The sequence below is a fragment of the Lycorma delicatula genome, chromosome 12, assembly GCF_047948215.1.
Source record: "Lycorma delicatula isolate Av1 chromosome 12, ASM4794821v1, whole genome shotgun sequence".
Classification (NCBI taxonomy): Eukaryota; Metazoa; Arthropoda; class Insecta; order Hemiptera; family Fulgoridae; genus Lycorma; species Lycorma delicatula.
The window spans coordinates 69203324-69218683 of NC_134466.1; the positions used below are offsets into that span (position 1 = coordinate 69203324).

Below are 15360 nucleotides of genomic sequence, written 5' to 3' on the forward strand. Positions count from 1 at the left end.
GTGTGTGTGTGTGTGTGTGTGTGTGTGTGTGTGTGTGTGTGTGTGTGTGTGTGTGTGTGTGTGTGTGTGTGTGTGTGTGTGTGTGTGTGTGTGTGTGTGTGTGTGTGTGTGTGTGTGTGTGTGTGTGTGTGTGTGTGTGTGTGTGTGTGTGTGTGTGTGTGTGTGTGTGTGTGTGTGTGTGTGTGTGTGTGGTGTTACCATTTTGCATTTTTACTATTTCTTGGTTTGTTCCCATTTGGATTATGCTTGTGTTGCCTACTCTTCAGCACGTAATACCATGCTGCTTCAAATGTTTTAGATGCTGTACATCATCCTTTCCTTCGGCTTGCTACAGGTGCCTTTAGAATCGAGCCCTATAGTAAGCATCCTTGTTGACTGCGGTGAGCCATCACTTTGAGATAGACAGAATCAGGTATTAGGCATTTTATTTTACCCGCCTTAAGGGACAGTCAAATCACCCGGCTTTTGGCGCAGTTTTTGGAAATACTTAATTTTCGAAGATATAAGGACCGTCCCCATGTTCTTACCAGACATTTACTGCACCTTATGAATGTTGACACATCTATTTTTCGTGTTCATATCCTCCATGGACAATCCACCTCATAAATTTTATTTTGACCTCATGAAATACAATAAAGAATCAACACCACCTGTTTTCTTTCAGCAAATGTTTCACCATATTCTCTCAAAGGCAAACTCGGACACAGTCTGGTACACACGAATGGATCGAAACAGAGCGATACTGTTGGATGCGCATTTATTGTTAATAACCACTGAACCTATATGTTTGGTTAACCTGGTATATACATAAGGCTTTGACTATCAAATACCGTCAATATCCTTATTTGTAGCTCGTGTAGTACTTTCCAAGCCTTGTTATAGAGTTGGAGGAACCCCATTTACAGGCGCTGAAGCAGTGTCGACTCGCTAACAGATTCCACAAGATATTTTTAAGCACATATGTATTTCTGCACACTACCGACTAAACCTCCACCCCTGGGTTTCCACTCCTTCTGGGAACCGCTTTGCAGCATTACTTCAGGAAGGGGGAAATGCCTGCACACAGGCCACCACAGTCACAACTGAAACATTGTCACCAAAATTTACAATGCAATTGCCAAGTTGAACAATCACAACACACGTGAGTTTCTGGTGGTTTCCACTGGAATGTTTTAGCCACATGGGGATTCCAGATAATGAACATGCAGATTTTGCTGCTAAAGACGCATGTGGTCAACCATCTTTCACTACCTGTGTTACTACATCCAATTTATTAACTGTGTAAAACTTATTCTTCGTGCAAAGTGGCAAGATGACTGGTCGCTTACTGTAGATAACAAACTCCGGTACATTAACGTTTGTGTATTGCCATGGACTCCTCATACAGGAAAATTCGTTGTGAGGAAGTGGTCCTCTGCTGATTGCGGATAGGACATACGATAGCTACTCACAGATATCTGATGTCAGCAGTGAATGCACCGGTATCCATGCAATGCAACTGCTGCTTGACTGTACGCCACATTCTTGTGGAATGCATGCATTATGCAGCCTTGTCGTAAAATTGCCCAGGAATTTTTTTCAAATCCTGGGCAATAATAAAGAAGTTTTGGATCAGGTATTTTTCTTTCTCCAGGGTGCTAATATTTTACTTACTTTTTAATGGTGTTTTTAGATTTTTTACAGTAGTTGTATGTTTTTGTGTCTTAACATTGTAGATTAATTTTTTTGTTTTGTCTCTATTTTTATGTTTTAGTTTATTCTGTTTTGGTTTTTAATCTTCTATTTTGTTTTGATTTTTGTTATTCTATTAGGTTTTGTGTTTAGATTTCTTGTTCAGTTTTCTGGACTTTATTATTTAATTTTTAATTGTGAATTTTTTAACTTTCATTTTTTACAGCACGTACATCGTGTTCGGGCGATGATAATGCTGAAGCGTTTTTCACTCGCAGAAAGCCACACAAAAAGAAAAAAAATATATAAACACACATCACTGTTACTATAAATTTTTTTATTTAACTTTGTTATATAAATCAACTCTCTTCACCAATCATATGACAAAGAAGTTGCATATTTTTTTTAATGTCTTTTTTGATATATACATTTCAATAACATAAACAGTTGCACCCTACTGTTTTTAGCACAATATAGTATGTTGTGCTAAACTTGAAGCTCTCGCACAATCTCTCTCTCACTCCCTCTATATTTTAGTAAAGTGTAGCATACTGTGACTCTTAAAAGGACAAATATTTATTTATTATTTATATAAATTTATGCAAATTGTTTATAATATTTTTAAAATTTTGGCTTGTTTCATTTGTTTGTATAATCAAGAAAGGTTCGTATAGTAAAAAAAATTTCCATTGTTTTTCATTATTTTTTAAGAAAACAAATTTCAGTATTAAACTGAAGTAGTGTAGGTTAACAGAGAACTGATAAATAAAATAAGCCATCTATGATTTTTTTACTTTTTTCATAAAGCCAATCATGATAAAGATATAGTATAGCAATTATACTATATATTTTTATAGATTTATTGAAACAAGAACACTGTTGTCCATTGTAACATGCTCTTTTACTTTGAATTCTTATGGCTGGTATGATGTAACACTTTAAAACCCTTTAAGTTTAATTTTGAAATATGTTAAATAATTTATCTCTTTATATATAATATCATTAACTAATTAAAATAAATTCATTTAAATATTTACTCTTATTATTACAACTTATATTATGCATTCACTGAAAGTTCTGTTTATATTAACAAATATTCTAATAAATAAATTCTACTAGAAAGTGTTCTACCTTATATTAGAGAAATGTTCAGCATTTGACAAGATATAATAACCAAAAATATTGTAGGTATTGTAGGTACTGTAGGCGACTAACTTGACATGACATCATCACTGGCTATCAAAACTGACAAAACCAATCTTAAGAATAACGATTCTTAAGATTGTCAAGGAAGTGAGGATGAAGTACTGCTTCTTTGATCGAGCTGAACAGATGTAATATGAGTTTTGCATCTGGATTTCAAGCTCATTAAAAATTGGTGATATTCAACTGTGCTAGTGATATCATCATTGTGTTCTCTGCAGGAATAGACTGAAAAATTAATGTTCACCTTTTGTTGGAAAACAGTGAACTGTATAAATTATCTCTGCACACTAGAGGGATAACACTTACCGCTTTATACAGTGGATGAGACAGAGATGTTGCTGGATTTTCTGAAACTCTTAAGCACTTATTTTGATATAAATATGGAATCGCATTTGGTGTTAGAAACAGCTGAAAATAAAAAAAAAAAATTATTAATGATTTACTCTACTATAATTTTTATGTATTTAATTGATTTTTGATAACTTACTACTGTGTTTAAAAAATCTAAAAAAAAGTTTTAACAGACTACAGTATACAGTGCAGTTTAAGGCGAAGAACAAAATGTCACCTGAGTTTTAACTTTCATTTTCTAAATCAATTTTCTTCAGGATCTGTCCTCTAAATGTACTGCTAATATGTAATTTTTATAGCGAAGGATATGGTACTAGTTTTTGAATAAATTTTGGAAGATTTTTGTTGCAATAATGTGTTAAATGTATGGATGTGATTTAAATTTTTTATTTAGTATGTTTTTGTCACTTAAATTTAAAAACAATATTTTAAATCCATATGTATTCGAAAACTGTTAATGATTAACTGTAAATGATTAAAATCGAAATCTTGATATGCAGTTCAATTGTTTAGCAAAAATAAGTGACTTTTGAAATACGCATTTCAAAAAATTAGAAAAGATAAATGACAAAAAAACACTTAGAAAATTGTACAAAAGGTGCATCTCTACCTATATTCATAAAATAAAAATAACTTTTTTCAATGATATTATTTATCTAGTTGAAGTAGAAACTACTTAAAACTGTGTAAACCACTAGATATCTCTAATAGTTATCAACTAGATAGATATCTACCATCTGTTGGGTTCCATCTTGATATCCACATCAGCCTATATATAGTTGAATATGATATGGGATTAATCTTTAAGAAATCAAAAGGAGCTTGAATGAGCTGTATTCATAAAAACATTTCTTTTAATAGAAAATCTTTTTTTAATTTTTAATCTAGTCATAGACTAATACAGTATGATACAAATCTATACCTCCCTTTGTGTTTATCAATACAGCAGTAAGCTGATGAACATTGTCCGGTCACACATTTATATATACAGTGTTACTGTACTTTCAATCTAATAACTCATTACTATTAATTTCACAGTACATTCACAAAGAAAAATTTTTTAAATTATTGATTTTTTTGTTTTTCATTATTTTAAGGTGATAAAAAAGTTAATAGTATTTTATACTTTCCTATAATTTCAAGTTATATTGCTTTGAGCTTATTAACTTATAACTTATAATTTATCTCATATCCTTGCAGACATGGGATAGGTAATAAAAAATGAAAAGTAAATTGTGGTTAAGATTTGTCCCGTGATAATATATGGTTCTTCTACTGGTCGTGCTCCGATTCATGTGAGTAAAATAAATGTATTTACTATAGTTCAGAATATTACTACTTTATTTATTGGGTAGAATGATCTTGTTTGAAATTTTATTTTTATTGAGAATGGTATTGATATAATAATTATAATTGATATTATTAGTGCTACTACTCCTCCTAATTTTCTAGGGATAGATCGTAGAATTGCATATGCGAATAGAAAGTATCATTCGGGTTGAATGTGTGGAGGTGTTCTTAGTGGATTTGCTGGTGTAAAATTTTCTGGATCTATGGTGAGGAATGGATTTAAATTAATTATTATTGTAAAAATTATTATTGTTATTACTATTCCTAAGATATCTTTTGTTGTAAAGTAGGGGTGGAATGGAATTTTATAAATATTGTTTTTTATACCTAGTGGGTTAGATGATCCGGATTCGTGTAGGAATATTAGGTGTAATATTACTATTGTTGATAAGATGAATGGTAAAATGAAGTGGAATGTGAAGAATCGATTGAGTGTAGGATTGTCTACAGCAAATCCCCCTCACACTCATTGTACTACTATTTCTCCTATGTAAGGAATTGCTGAAATTAAGTTTGTAATTACTGTTGCTCCTCAGAAGGATATTTGACCTCATGGTAATACATATCCTATAAATGCTGTTGCTATTAATGTTAAAAGAATTAACGATCCTGATATTCATGTTTTCTTTAATTTAAATGATCCATAATATATTCCTCGTCCTGTGTGTATAAAAACTAAAATGAAGAATAATGATGCACCATTTGCGTGAAATATTTCGAATTATTCATCCGTAATTTACCTCTCGGGTAATATGCACAATTCTTTTAAAAGCTTTATCAATTCTTGGTGAGTAATGTATTGCTAGAAATAATCCTGAAATAATTTGAATTATTAAGCATATTCCTAGAAGTGATCCAAAGTTTCATCATAATGAAATATTTGATGGTCTTGGTAAATCAATTAAGAAGGAATTAATTGGTCTTAATTTACATATTGATTTAAACATAAGTTTTTTTAAGTGGTCCTTCAAATGTTCTTACGATGTTATTTACTGAGATTATTGTAATAATTAGTAATTAAGTAATTAGTAATTAGTAGTGTAATTAATATTGTTATTGTAAGTGTAATATTTATTTTATATATTCTAAAAAATTTTCTTGTTGATTTTTCTTCAGTTAGTTCGGTTGTCATTTCCTTTATTTCCTTAAATTTAGTAATTATTTCTGTGGTTGGATCTAAATTTCTTATTATAATAGAAATTAATATAACTAATATTCAGATTAAAAAAATGTTTGTTCTTGGTTTGAATTTTTCATTTGATGCAATTCTTGATATATATATGAATATAATTATTAGTCCTCCTACTGTTGTTACAAATATGATGTAAAGATATCATGATGATTTAATTATTATTGAATTATTTCTGCACATTAGGGCTGTTTGAAAAATTAGTATTGATCCTAGTGATATAGGGTGTTTAAGTATTGGAGATATAATAATATTTGATAAAATTAAATATTTTGTGAAAATTCAGTAAGTATTTTAATATAAAATATTAGTTTTGGATACTAAAGATGATTTTTTCTTTACTGATTTTGTTTAGATAAATTTTTTTTAAATTATAATTTACAAGATCATTGTTTTTTTTAAACTATCCTAAACTTTGCTTATGATAATTATTTATTTTTTTGGTTATTTCTTTAGATTAATTATTTTTTTATTTGTTCGTAGGCATTTTCTTTTGTGTCTTTTGGGACTTGAATATTTATTACTTTATTCTTTTTTTTTTATTTTTGGGTATAGGTTATTTTGATTTTGATTATTATTTTTTAGTTATTTATTTGGTGTTTGGGGTTTGTGATGGTGTTTTAGGACTTTCTTTATTGTTTTTTTTAATTTGTAATTCTAGAAGAGATTATTTAGATAGCTTGACCTTATGTTAAAATTTATTTTTTTTTGTTTTCTTTAATCCTTTTTTGTGTCTTAAATAATTGATTTGTGTATTTAGTGGGTTTGTTTTTTTTTTTTATTTTTTGTTTCTATTTCTTATTTTTTTATAATTGATAGTTGCTTAAGTATATATTTTATATATTTTTATATATATATATTTTTTGTTGCTTAAGTATTTGAATTTTTATTGTTGTTTTGCTATCTGTTTATTTACATTATTATTTTGATTTGTTGTCTAAGATTTATATTTTTGTTTTCATTTTTTATTATTTTTTTATTTTTGGATTTTATTGTAATTGATTTTTTTTCTTTTTTTTTCTTTGAGTGTAGATTGATTCCTTTGTTATTGTTTGTTTTTTTTTTGTTTTTTTGTTTTTTGATGTTTTAAGTTTTTTTTATTTTTATTTTGGTTTAATTTATTTTTATTTTTTCAGTTCTATGTGGTTTTTAAGATTTTATTCTTCAGGTTTTTTTTTAAATCGGTTTTTTAGTTTTTGTTATTTTAGTTATAGATTAGTTGATGTGGGTTGATTAGAATATTTTGTTTCGGGTGGTTTAGTTGGATTTTTGCAATGGTTAGGTTTTTTTTTGATAGGTTTACTTTAAGTATTCTAAGTTTTATTTTTTTTTTACTAAAAGCCTAACATTGAAATTGTTATTATGAATTTTTTTTCTGGACATTTATAAAATTTATTTATTTATACATTGAAAGTGTATTGTTTTTTTTAAACTATATAAATAAGAATAAAGTGATTTCACTTGAAAGGTAGTTAGCGGCTCCTTTACTTTTTATTCTTTTAACTGGATATAATCAATTTTTTCATTAATAGTGAGTAGCTTCTATTTAGCTTCAGTTAAATTGAGTATGAGGATTATCCTTAAAATTAAGTCGAAATTAATTGTAATTTTACTTCTTTACTCTATTTAAGAGAAATTGATTATTCAATAATTTTTATTTGCAAAGTAAATGTTATATTTAACTATTCTCCTTAATTTCTTCATTCTAGTATTCCTATTTTTCATTCATGTATAAGTCCTATAATTAAGATTAAGATTGTAATTGTTGATGAAATCAGTCATTCTTCTATAATTATTATTTTTGTTGAGAATATTGGTATGATTATTGAAATTTCAATATCAAAGATTAAGAAGATTGTTGCAATTAAAAAGAAGTGAGTAGAAAATGATTTTCGTGTCGATGAATTTTTTCTCGTCTTATTTTTTTGTTTTGTTAACTAAAATGAATTAATTTATTGTTAAAAATGAATTATAAATAGTTCGTTTTTTATTCTTACACCTTCATTAAAATAATAAAAATCATACTGGTAAAATGGAATACAGGAATATTATTTCACTTTAACAACACAAGGTATGATTTGAAAGTTTTAATACAGGCGCCTGCCACTGCTCAATAGGAGGAGGTAAGTTTGCCCTTGTGGAAGGGGAAGTTTGTTTTTTTCTTGAAACATCCTGAAAAGATCACCTCAATATCTTTGTTCAGTAGAGAGCAGGGTATCCTGGTGAGTGAAGATGTGTTTTCAGTTCTTGGCAGATTACTGATTTCGCAAAATGGTTGAAAAAACATAACGAGTGTGTCAGATTTTGTTTGAAAACCGGGACATCAGCTTCGGAAACTTATGAACTTTTAAAAAAACAGCTTTTGAAGATAAATTAACTGGCCAAATGTTTTTATATAGTTCAACAGATTCAAAGATGTCTGTGAATCAGTTAAAGATGACCCCTGGTCCAGCCAAGCCGACCTCCCACTTCAAAAACTAATGAAAACATTGTGAAAGTTCACGATTTAGTGCACTCCTACTGTAAATTTAAAATCAGGGAAATGGCTGTTGAACTAAATTTAATTTTCTTCAGCTGTTAGTGCTATGTTATGGATTATTTAGCGATTTTATTATAAAGATTTTGTTTTTAATTTGTAAAGTCATAAATTGTTAAGAGAATTAACAAAAATAAATGATGGAAAATTGTGTATTTGTCAATTTTTATGATCTCTTATTAGTAAAAATAAAAATCCCATTAAAATCTTATAAGAATACTACTCTTCTCAACACAGGATGAAAGAAATTATTTAAAAGTAATTAACGTTAACTGTTAACCAGTAAATACAGAAAATTAAAAAAAATGAACGAGTTGGAAACATTAAGAATATTGATCTGATAACAATGATTTTTTTTGTTGTTGAAAACCATTATTAAATCAAAATCAATATCTACAATCATAAGAATAATAATAATAATAATAATAATATATCATTATTATTATTTTTATTTTTATTATTATTATAATGTAATATATAATAATAAAAATCATATCAATCTATATCATTACCTACACTGTTTTTAAATTTTATTATGTTTATTTAACAGTAAATCAAATAGATAAGAGAAAATCCTACATTCAAGTTCACTGCTAGTCTATAATAAAAGATACATAATAATTTGCATAAAATTTGAACTTTTTTTGTTTTAATTACATTGTTTATTTATAAGCAATTTAATTTTTTTTTAACTTTGTAAACATAATTATTTGAGGAGAACAAAATAAAATTATATTACAACAGTAAATTAAAAAAAATAAAATTAATAAGTTTTTATAAACAGTATGGATATGTTTTTAGAAAATTTTTAAAAATTACAATGTTAAAATTGTCTTCCAGATGTGGAATTTGAACTGAGTTTTACTTAACAACATTTGCTATACTATAATTACTTGTATATTAATGAAAAGTATTTTATTCACAGTGATTTAAGTAATGCCAGACTGATAGGATGGTCACTAATGTCCCTTGTAACATTTAAAGATCTTAGAGATAGTGATATTGAATGATAATGTTTGCTGCTCTCACAACAAATAAATAACGTTGAAATTAAGTCACCATTAGATTTGACAGACTATACATTATTATACTATGACTGTACTCTATTAATTATACAATCCTATACAGTTATTCAGCTACAAATTTTCTATATTATTGGTAACCAAAGTAAGTTTTGTCAGTTATCTAATTTCAATTTAATGCCATTTTTCAATTAATATGATTTTTAGCCTTTGTTTTTTGTCCCATTTTGACTGGTTTGAAGCAGCTCTCAAAGAGTCCTTATCTAGTAGTGCTAGTCATTTCATTTCAGTACACCCCTTACAGCCTATATCCCTAACAATTTGTTTTACATATTCCAAACTTTGCCTGCCTGCAGAATTTTTTCCTTTTACCTGTCCCTCCAATATTAAAGTGATTACTCCAGGATGCTTTAATATATAGCCTATAAGTCTACTTCTTTTAACTATACTTTTCCAAATGCTTCTTCATCGATTTGCCGCAACACCTCTTCATTTGTCACTTTATCCACCAATCTGATTTTTAACATTCTCCTATAGCACCGCATTTCAAAATCTTCTAATCTTTCTTTTCAGGTACTCCGTCCAAGTTTCATTTCCATATAAAGCTACGTTCCAAACATATACTTTGAAAAATCTTTTCCTGACGTTTAAATTAATTTTTGATGTAAACAAATTATATTTCTGACTGAAGGCTCATTTCACCTGTGCTATTCGGCATTTTATATCACTCCTGCTTCATCCATCTTTAGTAATTCTACTTCCCAAATAACAGAATTCTTCTGCCTCCATAATCTAAAAGCAATGGAAAACTGCAGCTGCTTTTTCCCTAGAAAATGTAGCTCTCTGCATTTTCATATAACAATGATGGAGGCGCCTTCCTCGGTAAAATATTCCAGAGGTAAACTGGTCCCCCATTCGGATTTCCGGATGGGGATTACTAAGGAAGGGGTTACTAGAAAATCTAAAAAAAAATACATAAAATTTTTAGCCTAAAGCTTCTTTATTTTAATTTATATTTATATATTCTAAATAAACAATAATGGTTTAAATTACACACACTCTGAACGCATAAACACAACAAAGGTGTTCAAAGAATTACTTTTACATATAACAACTCAACAACAAATGTACCATGATCCCAGTGACAATGAAGTCTAATAAAGCTTGTTTTAAATGAAAAGTATAGATTTACATTTATTTAACAATTTTTTTAACTTTAAATAAAATTTAAATTTATAATCTTTTTTGTTGTCAGAAAATTACAATAAATTCTTCATCCACTGTCACAGTAAAGTCTAGTACCACAGTACAGTACTGTCCTTTAATGAATCTGTATATTTAAGAGTTTTATCAAAGGTATGTTTTATATACATCATTTTAAACAATTCTAATGTCACCATACTCTTGTTTTAAGGTATCAGTTATACAACGATCATGCAAATTCGTACTATGAAGTAAAGAATAATTATTAGGTGTGACCTCGATAATATTAATGTAACCATTTTTATGTAAATTAATTTTTAATTATTCATTATAAATATTTATGTTTTATTTGAGCATTGAATTACCAGTGTAGTTTACACAATTGTATTTTCATGAGTTTTAATTTTGTTATGATAAGTCAGGTGATACTAAATATGATTTTCTTTATTTTATTTTTATATACTTTTGGTAATGTTTACAGCTAATCAATTACTAGCTTCCTTCAGTTAACATTATAATTACTGGCTACTATACCGAAGAAATCATGAATTTGAAAAGCAACTGGAATAATATGTATATTAAATAAAATAAAATGTTTCATAAAGTAAATGTCAAAAATTTTAAAATAATAACATTCATGTACCATCTGTTTTTTATTGCCAATTAAGTGTATTAGTACGCTAGATTGGGTCTTTTATAAGTTCTGTATGTAAAAGTTTTTGTTCATTGTTTACAACAGAACATAATCGATCTGCTACCACTTGACCAATTTCCACGGTTAAGTGATAGCATCTCTACCTACTCAATGGTAAAAACCATCTCTACCTACTGACCAGAATTTTCAGAGTTGAAATCCTTATCAGGGTTTTTTTTATAGAAAAAATGTAAAAAAAAAAAAATAGGGGTACTGCAGTTAGGTATTAGTATGTTTTTGCTAATACGTATATGTAATTTTTGCCAGTAATTCTGAAAACAGAATTATATTTCACTATAGACATTTAATGTTAATTTTCTTCTCTAATTAATAGCAATTGTGTAACACAGAAATACAAAGGAAAGTTTCCGTGTTCATAAAAAAAAAGCTGACAACACACAAGTTGTACTACTTTCCCATCATATGGCTTTTTTCTGATGCACAGCTGACATACACAACTTAATCTAAAATACTTATAATTTTATTTAAATACAATATTTTTTGTTTATTTAATTCAATGATTCTAACTAAAGCGCTCATGCATACCGTATTTCATTTGCACTGGTGTGGCGGTACTAGTGGCCAGTTTAAATATTATTCATTTATTTAATTCCGCCGCTTGCAATTTTTTATTTAAAATAAAAAAAAAAATAGTTAATTTAATTAACATAATTAGCATAGTTAATTTAATTTTTTTTAAAAATATGATAAGTAGAATTATGAGGTTTTTTGTGAAATTGTACTTTTAAGAAATGCCCATAAATAAAAATTAAGATTGTTAGGAAACCGCTTCATTAAAAATAGCAGAAAACTCATTATTGAATAGTAATAATTAAGACATTAAGAACAATATTCTACTAATATATTGTGCAATTAAAGAAGTAAAAAAAAAATTGTGAATCTTTCTTTCATAACAATATCGAATTTAACTTCCTTGTCTTTGGTCTTTTTTGAAATAAAATAACTTTTTATAGTAAATTATATAAGGGGATTGAACAGGGTGTGGAAGCAACTGAAGGAGCACAATTAAAGCGGTAAAACTATATACAGTAGATTTACGACAATCTGGCCTCTGTACTATCTGGCCTAGTTAAAAAAAAAATTTACTTTGGTGTTAATATCTTACCAAGGTGTTGAAAGTGGGTGTCTGTTACAATCCTTCTACATGCTATGTACATAACACAAGTTGAGGCATACAACACGTGGATTTCTCCCGCCCTGCTGCCTGCTCTTCACTTCAGTTTTTATTGGATGTCACATCCAATAAGTGCGGAATATGTCACTGTTCCCAGTTTTGTTAGTAAATTGTTGTTTGGTGTGCTTCTTTATTTTTTTTTAATGAGTATTATGAAATGGGTGATAAACGACAAAAGATTGTAGTATGAAGAAAAAATTATATACTATAAAGTGACTGGACTTTGCAATAATGACACAAACTGTTCTTTCAGAGTTAGGAGTCGAGAAAAGTACAGTTGGAAACTGGAAGAAAAATCTAGCAGAAATTGAAAAGTAGATGCTGCACAATCTAGTAGAAGTGAAATGAATTTAAGAAAAACAATGCTGAAATTTAAGCATAAAGAAGTTTAGAAAGCTTTATTTTTGTGGCATGAAGACTTAAAAGGCTTGTCAGTTATTGGGCCGATATTGCAGGTTAAAGTATTGGAATTTAAGTACAAATAGACTGAAAAGATTCAGAAGAATAAAAATAAGAAAAACGATGCTAGAAGTTAAGTAAAGAAGATTATTGGAGATTAAGTTTAAAGACATTATTGGGTTGATATTGAAGGAAAAAGCATTGAAATTTAAGTGACAAATGGAAGGAGAAGATTCAGAATTTACCACCAGTGATGGATGGTTAGACCTTTTGAAAAACTGATTCACCATTTGCCTGACCATAGCATAAGTGGGGAGCCTTTATTTGCCGATATAGAGGCTGTATGTTTGTTCAGGGGCTATCGTTTTAGGCTTATTGAAAAGCTGGGAATTTTTTTTCTAGGGAGTAGTTGCACAACTGCAATGAAACTGGTTTAAATTATTAAGATGCTCCCCCTACAAAGAGGCTTGCATCAAAAAATTTAGGTGCTGCACCGGAGAAGTGAGGAGGAAGTCACCATCTTGCTTTGCAGTAACGCAACCAGCAACCATAAGCCTATGTTTACGTAAATGGAAAGTCAAAGAGGCCTGGAGCTTTTAAAAAACTGAAAAATCAGAAATCACTACCCCTATATTACACACATCAAAAGAGAACATGAATCAATTTAGAGATTTTTAAAACCTGGTTTCAAAATGAATTCATACTGATTGTAGAATGAAAAACAACAATTTGCTGAGAAAAGATAATTCTTGACAATGTACCTTACCTTTGCATCCGGTCACAACAAACTCAGATGCATTACAGATGGAGACATCAAAGTTTTATTTTTACCACCAATGCGATTGCTGTTTGTCAGCCGATGGACCAGGGTGACCTTGAAATGCTAAAAAAATGTAATATCTGTGTCTTCTCAGTCCATTGATATCAGTAATTGATAATAATGAAGCCTATTTAACCGCTGCATAAAATATTGACATGCTAGATTGGTTATGATGGTTGGCTGAATCGTGTGAAGAGATTCCAAACATATTTCTCTAGTAAGGTCTTGAAAAGTTCTTTTAGAAAAAAATGAAGTTTGACTTTTTAACTTTGAATCCGTGTGTGAAATTGAAGTGGAAGATGAAAATTATAAACTTATTTCGTTGCTGGAAAAAGTACTGGGCTGTGATTGTGATGATGCCAATCTTACAAATGAAAGGCAAGCAAGCATCTTTATGAAATAACTGACAATGATGTAATTAATAGAAGAGGAGAAGGAAGAATCCTTAGATGAAAGGAAAAATCTCATCCGACATTCAGAAAGATTCAAGAGGATTGAGGCAACTTCAGTACATTAGTGAACAGGAGGAAGCAATATCAACTGATATCATCTGCTTGCAGCAGAGGGAAATTACACCATGGAAGAGAACTAAAAGGGAGAAGCAGACGTTTATCAATGACCTTTTCAAAAAATAAAAATGTTAGTTTTGACTCTCAAATTAGCTTTTCCCATTTGTCTGATAATATAGCAATGAACACTTAATTAAGCTTAAATAATTTTAGTAGGCATTAACATTAACCGTAAGTTTTACATTAATGTTTTGTTTACTTTAAAGTATGTTTCCTGCAAAGTTAGACATAATAAAACTTACATTAAAATGTGAATAATATTTTTATTTTTGGGCTTCCTTTTTTTGTAATAAACTTTTAATACCTATAATACAATACATAACAATTATCTATTAGTACTGGTCTGTACTAAGAGATCAGAAATATAAATTAGAGTGGGTTTTGTAATAAAATTAGGGGTTTTAATTGTATGGGTAGGGCAGGAAGTGTATTTATTGAACTCCAGCCTGTACGGTTTTTTTTGTTATCCAGCCCCTGCCCTTCTGCCAAATTATGTCAGATAGTCAGTTCTCTACTGTATTTGTATTTTATTTTATTTGTTATTATATTATTTTATTATTATTATAAAATATTTTATTGTAATATTATTTATATTATTTTATTTATTGACTTTTAACTTTATTTGCCAAACTGCTAGGTTTTTGGTAATTTCCCTTAATAGGCACAGACTTCTTAACCATAGTTGACTCAAAAATAGATAAAATACATAAAATTTTTCATCTGTTTACTAAATTTACTTAAGATTATATGGGATTAACATTATTGATTTAGGCTGTTTAAAATTCAATCTCAATCTATTAAAAATTTAAGATTACAATTTTGAATCACAAGTAAAGCCATTTTTTCTTGTTTTTGGAAGCTTAAACAAAAAAAAAATCATTGAAATAATTTTCCATTTTATTAAAATATTTTTGTTGGAAGGATTAACTATCTGAAAAAATGCCTGATTTTATCAGATAGGCGTTTCAGTCGTCAGAATTTTTCAGCCGTTTCAGAATTTTTCTGTCCTCACCAGAAAGAAAACAAGTTTCCTCTTACCAGGTACAATCGGTGTACTGGTTATTCAGGTCCTGGCATTTTCAGCACAGAAAATCTAACAGGATCAGATAGATACTCACAGATAACGGAGAAAAGTAGATTAAGAGTAAATAAAAA

General features: G+C 28.8%; 1 protein-coding gene, 1 long non-coding RNA gene and 1 pseudogene across 5 annotated transcripts in view; 1 reads left to right on the top strand and 2 right to left on the bottom strand.

The window, feature by feature from the left end:
• The window catches only part of LOC142333421 (uncharacterized), a 65346-nt gene extending 54256 nt beyond the window's left edge, over window positions 1–11090 (top strand). Inside the window, exon 7 of the long non-coding RNA XR_012758602.1 lies at window positions 11010–11090. This is a non-coding gene — a long non-coding RNA (uncharacterized LOC142333421). The remainder of the gene's footprint in view (window positions 1–11009) is intronic.
• Window positions 1–15360, bottom strand: part of LOC142333419 (very long chain fatty acid elongase 7-like) — a 115040-nt gene that overhangs the window by 10678 nt on the left and 89002 nt on the right. For all 4 annotated transcript variants that reach the window (XM_075380478.1, XM_075380481.1, XM_075380479.1 and 1 more), the window contains one exon: window positions 3184–3285. In XM_075380478.1, coding sequence (XP_075236593.1) covers window positions 3184–3285 — 102 coding nt within the window. The remainder of the gene's footprint in view (window positions 1–3183; window positions 3286–15360) is intronic.
• LOC142333418 (cytochrome b-like) lies at window positions 4415–5525 on the bottom strand (annotated as a pseudogene).